The 14,502-nt window shown below is 40.5% G+C and overlaps 1 protein-coding gene across 3 annotated transcripts in view; it reads right to left on the bottom strand.

Annotated features, from left to right (window-relative positions):
• Positions 1-14,502, bottom strand: part of FOXP4 (forkhead box P4) — a 173,562-nt gene that overhangs the window by 68,581 nt on the left and 90,479 nt on the right. For all 3 annotated transcript variants that reach the window (XM_044444980.1, XM_044444970.1, XM_044444990.1), the window contains exon 4: positions 1,837-1,959. In XM_044444980.1, the coding sequence (XP_044300915.1) occupies positions 1,837-1,959 (123 nt within the window). The remainder of the gene's footprint in view (positions 1-1,836; positions 1,960-14,502) is intronic.

Below are 14,502 nucleotides of genomic sequence, written 5' to 3'. Positions count from 1 at the left end.
GCCAACCTTGACTCCTTATCAGCATGTTTGAAGTAAACAGGTACTGAAGGCAAAAGGAAGGGTGTGGAGGATGCTGCAGATTTTCATACTTGGTCCCCCTCCCTGGAGCAAGCGTTTGTCCAAACAGTTGTCTTTTGTTGGGGTATCTCATCTCCTTTCTTGTACTTATCATTTCATATTTGGGAGAAGGAAAAAAGAAAAAGCATTTACCTTTTGCCAAATAAAGCATAATTTTTAAAAGAGCCAAATCAAGCTTCTACAGTGGGAGAATTTAATCCAAATTCAACCTCAAATTAGAGGCAAGCAGATGCCATTCGTGTTCAGAGCCATAAGAGAGAAGAACTAGGTACAGAGTTAGCCAAGATACATTTCTAGTGAAGAAAAAAAGAAAAGAAAAAGCCTTACCAAGTATGTGTAGCTGTAAATGAAAAAAAGAACTCCCCAGGCAAAATAGTGGTTTGTTTTAAAATAAAGTTGTACGAACACGCATATATTTTGCAACACCCAAGTATTCTTGTAAAAGTTATTCATACTGCACAACTCAAATGAAACACTAGAACTGAATTCTCCAACACAGAACTTTCTCTGTCATTGAAACAAAAATACAAACTTGCATCAAATTGTAATAATGTTATACATATCACATTTTGAGAAAGTTGACTGTTATTATTTGGAAGGATAAATAAGCAAGAAAAGTATCACCGGACATAAGTTTCATTTGGAAGGCAACATCCAGTTACTTTTAAATAGGTGTTGCTTTTAGTCCTTCTTTATTTCTAGACTAGATGGCCGGGGAGGCCCCTTCTGACTCGCTCTGTTTCTATGTTTCTATTTCTTTAAGGCAGAAAATACTTGAATGGTGTATGAAACCAACTTACCACTTCAGTCTTATTGCAGTTATACATATTTTAAGGTATTAGCATTTCTTGGGAACATCCAAGAAGGGAGAGGCAGAAATAAAATAGTGATCTTTCCAGTTAAAGTAAAGCAAATGTACAATCATGTTTACTCAGATGTCATAACGGATCCAAATATGTTAATGAAAGTGTTGCTTCAATGAAGAAATTATTGTGGGGTGGGGTTTCTGAGCATTCAAAATGCAGCAGTTTATAGCTAGAAAAAGAAATTCATTTCCCAAAACAGCACACACACTTCTAATTACCCTGCAGTAAGGCTTAACTCTCAAATTTTGTATAGATGAGACTTAACTCTCTGTTTTGCATAAACAGACTTTCTACTTTAGTCCTTGGCTAGTGCTAGTGCAAGAGAAATATGGGCATGGAGAGATGAAAGAGTTGGACAAGGTAGTTTGAACTGCACTACTACCTGACAGTATTTAAAATGTACATTTCTATGGTGACTGAAATCCCAGTCTCCACCCCCACCAGTTTTGCCTTTTACAGAGGCAAAACTGAAACTATCCTATAGCATAATGTTCACATGCTGAAGACGCAGACAAGAATAAACTCTTTAAACTATGAACTGCTGAATTTGGCTGTAAAGGCTTCACATCGTAATTGATCTATGACACAGTACACAGAGGTGTGTAACTTGTAGCACTCCAAAATGGTTTGGCCTACAACACTCAGTACCCCTAACCAGCAGAAGCAATGGGGGTTTTAAGTGAAAACATCTGGGGGGCTCTAAGCAATCCTGGGCCAATGCATTTCTCATCCTCCATTGCCCAGAACATGAAATCAAAAGATTGCCTTTCCTCAGAATTTACACACAGGAAACACATTGCACTTGTGTGCGAGAAATGCACATACACGTCAACTGTGTCTCTCACATGAAACAGCTGCCACATAATGGGCACTTAAAGACAAGTCGCCTTACCTGTTGCAGCATAATTGCTTGCTGTTGCTGCAGCAGGGCTTGGAGCTGGGGAGGAGACAGAATTTGCTGCATCTGCTGCGGGGTGATCATCTGAGGAGACATCATGGCCACAGACACTGGAACCTACCGATAAAAAAGACAGGGAACAGTCATCAAGGTCATGTTGAAGGGCGTGAAAATCTGAGAAGAGAATAAATTCTTGACTTCCAGAAAGATTTGTATGCCTCTTTTGCCCTCTGACATATAAACAAGAGGAAGAAATACATGTTATATTCAAGTGATGCGAGACCTGAAGGCTTAAAGTGGAGTGAATAGGCAGGACAAAAGACCTTCGCACTAGCACCTCCTCTAAAAACTTCACAACAAATAAACAGGCTCATCCAGTCTTTTAACCATGTCAGGCCAAACGCAGTGAGGCCAGCCTGGAACAAAAGTAGATGCCACTGCAAATGTACACTAGTCAGCAGAAGCCCAACTATTTCCTGTTTCAGTTCCTCCAGAACCATGCAAGTGGGTACACACTTATCTTACCATCCATCTGCACTGTAAGTGGGGCTTCCCTTGAACATGCTTTGGGCTTTGCAAATGATCCAGAACAGGGCGGTACAGTTGCTAATAAGGACCAGTTCTTATGAACATATTACACCATTCCTTCACTGGTTGTTCTGTCTACCTGTTCCAGTGCAAGCCAAATTCACTTGACTATGACAGCTTGGGACCAGCTTGTTCCACATACTTCTGCCCATTGCCCAAGATCATCAACTAAGGCCCTCCATTGAGTCCCTCCCCCCCAAGGAACTTAAAGGGGAAGCTGTAAGGAGGAGATCCTTTTCTGTGGAGGCACCCCAATTATGGAATGCTCTACCTTCTGAGATTCACCAGGTGCCTACTCTGTTGAGTTCCAAGTGCCTAACAAAAACCTTTTTTTTTTTTTTTTTGGCACACCTCTGGTACTACTTAGACCTTTCAGACCAATTGCATTGGTTTCAATATATTAATTTATATTTTATTTATATTTATATTTAACTATGTATAATGTGATTTTATCTTGTTTTATTTCATTATTATATTTTCACTGTATTATTTTATCAATCAATTTCTCTAATGTTATTTTATGGGTATTTTTATTGCAATGGCTGCCCAGAGAGCATGATGCTTAATAGGCGGCTCTCAAAGTCACTAAATAAATGAGTAAATACTACACTTATAAATATATCCATCTCCCCCCACCCGTGTGTGTGTGTGTGTGTGTGTGTGTGTGTGTGAACTATGTTATGGCTGTTATCATAATCATAGAACAGCTGTACACATATCTAAGGCAGCAACACCAGCTGAACAGTTCTAAGGGCAAGGACTGGCTTTTCCATTTCCCCTTGAAATGCTACACAAAATCTTGCAAAACTAGTTTGAACAGAGACTCTGGCTAGGAAGACAACAAACTTGCACACAGTCAGCCATGACTATTCCATAATACAATTTCCATGCCATAGAGAAACAGCTATGTATAGACTGTAACCACCTACCCCAGCAGACCTTATGAAGGCCAGAAAAGGTAGTTTCCTAGCAGTTCCAAAAGGTCATTGTTGTGGTATCCCGCAATGCTATCAAAACAGAGCAAGCAAGCACAGCTTCAGATCTGGGTCACCATAAGTCATGGTGTCTTATAAGTGGGTCAGGAGAACTTCAATGAATGTAAGTTCTTACTGGGAAAGGGAAGCCAGCAATGATTCACATAACTACTTTGTGGCTGACCAATATTTCCGCTCTGTTCACTGTAAACTACCTTTCTATTCAACTGGCCTTCTGAATGCATTGTCACAAACAGTGCATTTGTACGTAACTGTTTACTGTACATTTGTGGTGTCTGAAGTAGCATGCAAAACTGCACTTCTTTTCCTAGCAAACAATTCATTCACTCTATTCAACATGAGATGGAAAGATTGGGGAGTAGGCATGCCAACTGTGAGCCAAGCGCAGACTGAGACACAAGGTATTTTCTTTTTCTTTCTTTTTTTCTTTAAAGAGGGAACACAGCTTTGCAAACAAGTTGGCTAAAGAAAACACAATACTGATCAAACTCTTACAGATGCAGTACAGTGATGTGGATTTTCCAGAAACTGTTCAACAAGAAGATATTTTGGAAAGTTTTTTGCGGCCCTGAATTGATAGGTCTGAATACCTGAATTCCATTTAGTAAACAAAATGCTTTTTAAAAGTATGTTGTGTTAATTTTAAATGCTGAATGCTTTTTCCTGGAGTCAGAAGTAGCTGAACTGAAATATTTGATTAGAAAAAAAAGATTCAACCAAGTACATTTTGTCTGGTTTAAATAGTTACAAACAAGCACATTCAAAGTTTGACTTGGAAATAATTTTTATTGGAGTACTTGTAAATATTTTAGAACATAAGAGCTCAATAGCCTATTCTTTCCTTACAAAAGATTTTAAGAAAAAAAATAGGGTTCTCAAAATGGTTAACAAGCTAAGCTTAACATGCCTAAACAACTATATGTTCTTCCTAAGGACAGTTACCTCAAAAAATTAGTTGTAGTTTTGATTTTATATGAGATGTTGTCCAATTTGATTTCTATTGTTAATTCATGTTACCAATTCATTTCTTGAAACAATGTATTTCTAAACCTGGAATATTTTCCATGGAAGAATCATGTAATTCCATGGAAGAATCATATAATTCTTGAGACAGCCAGTGTGGTGCAGTGGTTAAGAGCCTGGGACTGGGACTCAGACGATCTGGGTTCTAGTCCCGCTCAGCCATGGAGCCAACTGGGTGACTTTGGGCCAGTCACAAACTCTCAGGCCAACCTACCTCACAGGGTTGTTGTTGTGGGGATAAGATGGAAGAGGAAAATGATGTAAGCTGCCTTGAGCCCTTTGTAGGAAAAAGGCAGGATATAAATCGAAAAATAAATAAATAAAATAATGCAACATTTCCCACTTCACATCACTGATGCAGTAGACCTTGGGAGAACATCTCCCATGTGTTACCAGGGTCAGGCACAATGTTCTCTATAGCAGGGTAATAGTCATTTCCTTCCTTCACCCACCAGTATTAACTCTGTTTATTTCCAAGTCAATCCAAACAGTGTGGGCAAGTTCACTATTTGGCACCTATGGACACATTCAAAAGATAATCTTCTGCAATGTAACACAATATAGAATATTAATATCTACGAATAATGGTGCAACTGCCATAGCACCTCCTACCTCAAATGGCCCAAGAAGGAATGTTGTCTTGTACTTCTGTGAGGATGCTAAAGGATTACAATGACAGTCAACATTCTGACAACAAAGCCTCTCATCTCAAGAGTTACTGTGGTGTCAAGCAATTTGCATATGTAGTTCCTCAATATCATTGCTTACACAGTTTAAATAACTCCTGGAGATATTCTTAACATGTGCCTTCCTCTTCATGAAATACTAAAAATGGAAAGCACAAGATCAGAACTGTGATCAGATGCGCCCACACTCCACAGCCCATCGCTAGGTGACCCACAGGCCGCAAACAAGTTTTTCAGCTATTCTCTTTTTGTTCAGGAAAAAGTCAATGTAGATGCAGGCTGATAGATCTGAGTATTAGATTTAAATTGTTCAAAATGTTTATACTTAAGTTTTCTGCATCTGCTCAGTAACTGCCTGCAATATGGGACAGAAAAAAACACAAGTACCCTTTTTGAGAAAAGCTGTTCCACAGAACTGGGGCTCTGCTTGGTACTGCAGATAACCTCTCCAGTACAGACAAGCATCTCTGAGATAAGCAAATCATGGGCTGTAAAAGGCTTAAAAATCAATACCAGCAGCTTGAATTGGACCTGGAAACTTGCTGGCACCCATGAAATTGCCACAGGACTGACTGTAGCTCCTACCTATATCCACCAACAGCAGGGACAGCATACCCTCCACTAGTTACAGCTTCCAAACAGTCTCAGAATGGTTGGCCCATGCAAAATACATTGTCAATCTGAGAATACAAAGACACGAACAGCCGTGGAAGATTTTTTGTCGTCTGAGAATAAGTATAGCTTGGGCAGTAGTTGAGGACAGAGACGACCACTTCTGGATTTTTAGGTAATGAAATATAAAGCTAGTGAGAAATTACTATGACTCCCTACCCTGAAGTTCCTGGTACTTCTTCCCTGCAGCTACTTCCAATGTCAGTTTGATGCTTCTGTGTTAAGCAATAAGTGCAAGAACAACCCTTGCGTGTGGGGGCTCTGTATGTCAGTCTCACATTGAATGTGTTTATCAATCTACCCCATAATTTCTTTGTTCTACCAAGCTTAGGTAGTAAGATAGACAAATTAGCATGAGTGAAAACACTACTCTCGTATCAAGTGGGAAGGTGGGGGGAAGATTCCACCTGGAATATTTGCTTTTGTACTTCTTTTGTCTATGTCTCCATGCGTAAGAAAAGTGATATGGAGGGAAATCCACCTAGGCAGGAGTCATCTGGATGGTTTAATAATCCCATAATATGGGGTCAAAAATCACTCCTTGTCCTCTACTAGAAGTTGAGTAAACAAAGCACACAAGAGATTTAGGTTATTTTTTTATCAACACAGTCAAAGTGTGCTTGTGATGGAAGTTGCAAAGAGATCTTGAAAGTAAGAAATGAGTGTTTCATGAAGGATGTATCAAAGGGCAGGTTGAACTAGAATGATTGACAATACTTAAATTGCAGAATGGCTTTCCAAGTGATTATCCAGGGGAAGAGTGAACAGGTGCTAAGAAATATTTGTTTCCTAACTACTCATGCCTTAGGTATTAGGTGCACTATGTTGTGTACAGCAGTACACTGATCACCACTCTAATAGCAATAGCAGCAGCAATAAAATTACTCAATGTATCACATATGTTATAAAACAAACCATATGCTCAAAGGGAAGGTTGCTATGTGTTTTTCAAGTAATCAAGAATAGTCACATTTGATAATTGTGTATATATCTAATTCATTGTAAAATGCATCCTGGGAAGCTGTTATCAACTATATGTCCATGCAGTGGAATTTGCATCGAAAGCAGATAATCAGATAGAAATTGTTAGATGGCGAAGCTGTAAGAGAAACACTGAAGTAGATGAGGCAGTTCAAAAACAAATGAACAAACAAATCTATTCTGTTTCTCTCCAACAGTCTTAACTGCCAAGGACATTTGATGGATGCCCACATCTGAAATATGGGTCTGACAGAAAAGGTGAGGAAACAATGCGATTTTAGAACCAATTGACCAAGTAGTAGCAAGTCATTATCAGAATGAAGCCTCCATGTTCAATAGCAACGTTCCTCCAGTTATCAGGTCTGGGGACAAGGGTCACACTCTGTATTTGAATTTTCCAGCATGCCTGGTCTGATCAAGCAAGATAATTTCTAAAGATGGTCTGAAGTTGAAGAAAATCTGTGTAGGAATCCAGCAGTGTTTTACTGTTGTAGAGATGAATGTACAGGCTCAGAGAGAGAAATGAAGGACAGTCACTAGACCCTACCAGACCTAATGTGTGTGGTTCTGGGTGGAGTGTGTGGAGTATATCTGAGTTTGTAATGAAGCTACTTCTGCTTGCTAAGCATGAATTCTGAAGCAAGTGGTTACGTGACCCCAAGGCTTGGTTAGCTCATCCATCTTGATTCAAACTGATCATCTTGGTCCATTTCAATCAGGCTTCAGACCCAGTTTCAGAATGGAAATTGCTTTAGTTGCCCAAAGGGATGACCTTTGCCAGGAGAAAGACAAGGGGAGCGTGAACCTGTTGGTTCTCAGGTAGCTTCCAATACCATCAGCCACGGTATCCTTCTGGATAGGCTGGTGGGGTTGGGAGTTGGAGGCTCTGTTTTGTAATGGTTCTGTTCCTACCTGACTAGCTGATTCCCAAAAGTGGTGCTGGGGGGATTATTACTCTTCACCATGGCAGTTATGCCATGAGGTACTGCAGGGCTCTATTTTATTCCCCACACTATTTAACTTCTACATTAAACCACTGGGGAGGGTTATGCAGAGGTGTGGACTGAGATGTCACCAATATGCTGTTGACACTAAGCTCTGTCTCTCTTTTTCATCTAATCCAGGGAGGGCAGTGGTTCTTCTAAATCAGTGTCTGGGCTTGGTAATGGATTGGATGACAGCCAATAAATCTAGATAGGACAGAGATGATGTTGGTTGGGGGAGGTGGATTCATCTGTCTAATTGAGTGACATTATATCTGTCCTTGACAGTGCTGCAGTTCCCCTAAAGGACAAGGTTCATACTCTGGATTATCCTGGATCCTGAACTGTCACTAGAGTCACAAGCAGACTCAGTGGTCTGGAGCACCTTCTATATGCTCAGGCTAATTTATCAACTATGATCCTATCTGGGCAGGCAGAGTCTCTCAACAGTGGCCTATGCTCTGGTAACCTCTTGCTTGGATTATTGTAATGCACTCTTCATGGGGCTGCCTTTGAAGACAGTCCAGAAACTTCAGTTGGTTTGAAATAGGGCAGCAAGGCTGCTGATGGGGACCGGCTGATACAAACATATTACGCCAAACTTCTTCCAACTTCACGGGTTGCCAGTTGAAGTCTGGGCATGATTCACAGTGCTTACACTAACATCTAAAGCCCTAAACAACTTGGGGCAAGTTTAGCTAAAGGAATGCCTCTTCCCATATACAACTAGCCAGGCTCTGAGGTCATCATATGAGGTCCCTCTCTGAGAACCACCTTTAAAGGAAATAAATAAGGTGGCTACAAGGGGAAGGGCTTTTTCAGCAGTGGCACAGCAATTATGCTATTGGCTTCCCAGGGAGGTGCACCTGGCACCTACCCTTCATGCCTTCCAGTCTCAGGTAAGAACCTTTTTATTCATCCAATATTTTAACAGTTAATAATTTTAATTTTTTCATTAAAATCATTAATTATTTTCATTAACATTTTTATTCTGTCTATTTTACATGTCACTGTATTTACTACTGCTGTGGATTGATTTGAGCATTACTGCTCTGGGTTTATAGTGGGCCTAATGTTGTTATTTTAGTGCTTTTTTACTGTTGTATTGTTTATCTTTATGTAAGATAAATATTATTGATGTATTGCTTTTCATCTGTGTATTTTGATTATGTAAACTCTCCAGAGAGTCATTCTGACTAATGAGTGGTTTAGAAATTAAATTTTATATATCAAGGAATAAATATAAATGTCTGAAAACTGCTCAGTTGAAGATGGTCCCAGTTTCATGGACAGTGAAACACATACATCTGCAAGAAGGGCTTCCCTGAGTGGACACAGTAACACTGTGAAGGTTGGAAAAATAGACAGCATGTGTATTTGGCAATACTTTCCCCCAAAGGTGGTGGTGCTGCGGGATTTCCCTAGAGATTTTTCTATTTGAAAAAAAAAACCCAACAATAGCCAAAACCTTCAATAAAGAGGTACTTGCTTCTAGAAAATGAGACTCCCTTGAAAGGACAGAAAAGTCTGCTGTGAAATAGAACCACTGGAATCTTTATTCCCCAGGACTGGAATTGTAGGGAAGTCGTCAAGCAAAATCACCACCCAGGCCAGATCAGAACCTGCTCCATGTGCCTTCACTTTCTGAAGAACGAACATTGACTAGGTGCCACGTGACTAGGGAATGGCCTCCCAGTTCAGATTAGGGGTTGTTCCATTCTCGCTGCCTTCTGTTAAGAGATGACACATCTGTTTCCCTTGGTACTTAACTATTTATTTCTCACATTGTACTGCCTTTAGAAAACTGTTTTAGATGCTTTGTAAGTCACCTTGAGCAAAGGAAAAGTGGCATATGAATGATTTAAAGAGGGAATGCAAATGATTACCCCATTTCATCCATATCTTCCTTTAAGGAGAAAAAAAATATGATTTGCACTCTGTTCCTCTGCTGTGAAGAACAAACCTATTTTGTCTAGACCAGAAAGTGGTCATATTTGGGGTACAGTCAAAGCAGCGGTCCCCTCTCCTGCAAACACACCAGAAATGGCTAACACAATCACCACCTCTTTCCAGTAGCACCACTCATCAGGGAGAAAACAACTTTATTCCCTGGGAAAGTGAGTACCTCATTGATGAGCTTGCAGTGAACACTGTCTTCTTCCCTCCACTACTCATGAAGAGAATGGATGCAGTTTGGTGTGTGAAGCAGATCAACTCCACCATCATCTCAGCGTGACATTCCAGAGGGCTCTTACCTTTAGTTTAATAGTTCTTGAATAGAAGGAATTCCACCAGGGAATGTCTACCCCCTTCTCCCCTGTTGGTTCAAGCAAGCAGGAGCTTACTGACCTTTGGGGCATGTTACAAGGCTTATCTGTTTACTCAGCTTGCTGGTTTGAGGGAGGTGCCCAAAATTTCATGTGTCATTCCAGAAGTCCGAGTTAACTTCTGAAGTTATTTATTAACTGCCATGGGCTTGCTCCAAGACTGCTGAAGAAGCACTGTCAACAGAATCAGTCAATGAATCATGGCTATAGGACCCTTGGTCCATCCTGACAAAATCCAGACTGCTTAACCTTCCTAACCTTAGAAAGAGATTATGATCCAACAGCACAGACAGCTGGAAAGCTCTTCCAAAATTCACATATAAATTTGGTCTTGCACAAGAAGCTTAGACAAATATGTAAGAGAAACAGGGGACGCAGCCAGCAGTGGTGCGCATGCTCTGTAAGCAGAAGGTCCCAGGCTCAACCCCTGGCATCTTCAGGTAGGGCAATGCTTCCCTGAAATGCTGGAGAACTACTGCCAGGTGGTGTGGATAACATTGAGATAGAAGGACCAATTGCCTGACTCAGTTAAAGGCACCTTCCTATGTTCTTACTGGGAGAGCAGTAGGGAAGAGTCCTTGCTATTGTACTATATTGGATTGTAGTTGTGTCATATAAAGCATTACTATCACAGTAAAAGCTTGGCCTCTGAAACCCCTATTTCATTGAAGTACACTACTACTAATCTTTTATGCTTTGCCCATCCAGCAGAATGGGTGTTCCAACATGCAAGAAGCAATGAAAATCAACAGAAAAACTCAGGCAGCAGCACAAGGAGAAAGAATGGAGTTGATGCCCACTCACTAGGAGACAAGCATCACACTAATTTTCCTTTGCTGTTCATCAGCCTGCAATGTGCTCTGAATGAGAGCCTGTAATTAATTGCTCATCTGCATCCCCCATCTGAACTCCCTCCCCACCAACCCCCACCACTACACCGTGCATCCAGCTTGATACACGTTGGCTGGCATTTTCAAAATCGGAGGCATTCTAATTACCGGAGAGTTATAACACCTTCCATTTCGCGCCCGTCGGACTGACACCCTGTCAAGAGCAAAGAGACTTGCCAGAGGTTTTGACAACACTAATTGCCCCTATAATCTAAAAACACAAAGGAGAGGCGATTAGTCGTGAGGGCCGTAGCTCTCGATCCGACATGAGGTTTTCACAACGTTACAAGAAAACAAAAGCGGCGCCTTTTAGAGTGTGATGGCTGCTAACAAAGCAGAATTATATTTTCATACAAACCTTTGTCTACATCAAATAGCTTTCCCCTTTCTCTTAAAACGCTACGCTGACACCAAGAATGGAGGGGGCTCCTTCAGAAGAGGAGCAAGAAGGAAGATAAAGATATGCATAAGCTATGGTTCTTACAAGATGGAGCATTCCTAGGATTCAAAGGCTTCTTGATTTCTTGTTCCTTAGTTTATGATGGGATAGTAAGGAAGATAAAGTCACTCATCACTGCTCCATTAACACTTCCAGGGCTGGGTTCTATCTTGCTTGCTATCCATCTCCCTCACGACCTTTTATGTGATAGGATTATGAGAATTGTCAACAGAGTAGTTGCATCACATTAAATAAAAGATTTATTTTTCATCATGTACAGGGCATTAGCCCTACCAAACCACAGGCACTAGTAATTGACACAGCCATGGCTTACTGATGCTCATTTGGTCAAGTTGCAAAGAAAGGCCTTTCCCATTGTAGCACCTGCTATATAGAATGCTTTCCCTAACATGATCCAGTGGAGTCCTAATTCGGAAATACTCCACTGGCAATTAAAAAATGTTTGTTTTCCTGAGTGTTCTGACCAACAGGATTGCCAGCTACCCTACTTATTTTAAGAAGGTATTTTATTGCTTTATTATTAGGTGTTGTTTTAATATAAAATTACTATCTTTATAAATTTATAAATTTTATTATAAAAATTACTATGTATGAATTTTGCCGGGATGCTTTTAAAAATAGAAACAAGTATAACATTTGCAATAAATAGCCTAAGATGCAAAGCTATGTCCGGTATGCTTTAAAACTACAGATAAAAAGCCAATGCTTTAGACCTCAACTTTCTGCACAAAAAGTTACATACAGTACACTCTCATGATATTATAATGAAGAATAGATTTTGGGGCATGTGGTAATGATTATCAGCATAGGTAAAAGGCTTCTAAAATGCAGTTTTTTAAATTTAATTTTATTGAGCTAGGCTGGCCTTTGAGTAATAATCAAGTTATTAACAACTTGCATGTATCAAAGCAGTGATTCCTCTGATTTGGTGGAGTTACCTCTCACCAATGTCAAGAGTTGATTCAAAACTGAATACCCCTGTTCTCCCTTTCCTTCCAAAAGGGGCTGGCTCCTCTCTCAGGAAGGTTCTTGCTGTTCAGGGGTCACTTGGTGGGAATGCCAGACTTGGCTTTCTTTGGCTTCATGACAAGCTCCAGTGTTGATGAACTCACACTCCTCCCCCTCTGATCTATTTTGTACTACAATCTCTTGCCCTGAATCAGTGGTCTGCTTCTCACTAACCTCTTCACTGATTTTGTTTATTAATACATTCTACCTCCTCCTCCTCCTCTTCTTCAAGCTCATGTTCAGGAGTTGAGGTTTCTAACTTGGAATGTTGTAATTTGATAGAAGCAAGCCCAATCTATACAGTAGGAATGGCTGATGAAAACAACTGGTATAGAAATCTCCTGCAGAATATTTCAACTGGGATATTCTCTCTCTTCTCATAGTTTCTGGACAGGTTCACAGGACATAGAATCATAGAATAGTAAGAGCTGGAAGGGGCCATGAAGGCTACCAGGCTCAACCCCCTGCTGTTGCAGGACACCAATTTACACCATCCCACTCAGCTGGCTGTCCAGTTTTGCCTTGAATGTCTCTAGTGTGGGAGAGCCCATGACCTCTTTAGGCAATTGATTCCACTGTTCTATTGTTCTGGCAGTGAGGAAACATTGTAGTCTGAACCTGGGTTGAATTGATTATTCTGTGTCCTATACTCTGGTATCAGTGAGAAGAGATCTTGACTTTCCTCTTTGTGACAGCCTTTGACATATGTATAGAGAGAGATATCATGTCCTTCCTCAGCCTTCTCTTCTCAAGGCTGAACATGCCCAGTTCTCTCAGTCTCTTCTCATACAGCTGTGTTTCCAAACCCTGGGTCATTTTTGTTGCCCTCCTCTGGACTCTTTCTAATTTTTCTTAATCTTTCTTAAATCTTGGTGCCCAGAACTGGACACAGTATTCTAGATGGGGTCTGACTAGTGTGGAGTATGGGGAACTACGACTTCTCATGATTTGGAAGTACACTTCTATTAATGCATCTCAAAATAGCATTTGCCATTTTGGCAGCTGCATTGCACTGTTGGCTCATATTTAGCCTGTTGTCCACAATTCTGGGTGGACTTATTTCAATTGGCAAGAAAAACTGCAGATCAGGATATATGTAAAACAGAGGAAATGGGATTACTGACTTTCTTTATGGAAGACAACAAGCATCTACTGCGGAAGGATTTACTAATATACTTCTGAACTGCAGCAAGAATGGAAATTACATTGGTCTGGAAAGCTATATGTGAACCATCAAATGAAAGCTGGGAGAGAAAAATCTGGGATATTGCCTTACTAGAAAAATTAACCAAAAAGCTAAAGGCCGTGCACAATAATGAAACTGACAATGAATGTTACATATGCTGGCAACAACAGAGGCATTATGCCTGTAGAAAGAGACATGAATTTTTCTCTCCAAGAATGGTTTGTGGGTATGCGTGTGTCATAGCTGGCATCTGGCAGGCATTGAGCTAAGGCAGGCAGTGATTCACTTGTTGGCCTGTTGCCATTCCACAAAACTGCTTACTAACATTTCTGGTCCCCTAACAAAGGTCTGACAATGCATTTTAATGGAGATACTTCTCCAGGATGCTTTAGTAGAATCCCATGATACCAGAGCTAAAGGTGAAGTGCCAAAAGGTAGCCAGACCATAGGCAGCAAACAAGTCTTCCATTAAAGGAAGAGAGTGCCCTTGTGAAAACTCAGCAAAGAGATCTGCAGAACCTAGCAGAATAGATTGCAGTAATGAATAAGTCAGAGGACAAAGAATCAACTAAAACCTCTCTTGGTGGCTAGAACAGAATCTTCTTTAAACAGTAATTAATTGATCATTCATAATACCATAGAGCCTTTAGCTGGATGCTCTTGCTAGACCAAATCCCAACAGCTCAAAGCTGGGTAAAACACACCCAGATTCAAAAGAATGGACAGTATTCTTTAAGGCAGATGCTGATTGCATAGCTAGCATTATCATTTGTCTTGGAGCAGCAGTGGGAAGGTACATGACTGAAGATACATGGCTAGCATACTGAATGCTCATATTTTGGTTTGATATTGGATCTGAAA

The sequence above is a fragment of the Varanus komodoensis genome, unplaced genomic scaffold (assembly GCF_004798865.1).
Source record: "Varanus komodoensis strain SLA01 unplaced genomic scaffold, ASM479886v1 scaffold1, whole genome shotgun sequence".
Taxonomy (NCBI): Eukaryota; Metazoa; Chordata; class Lepidosauria; order Squamata; family Varanidae; genus Varanus; species Varanus komodoensis.
Note: the sequence above shows the minus strand (reverse complement) of the source record. Positions and strands in the feature narration are given on the sequence as shown.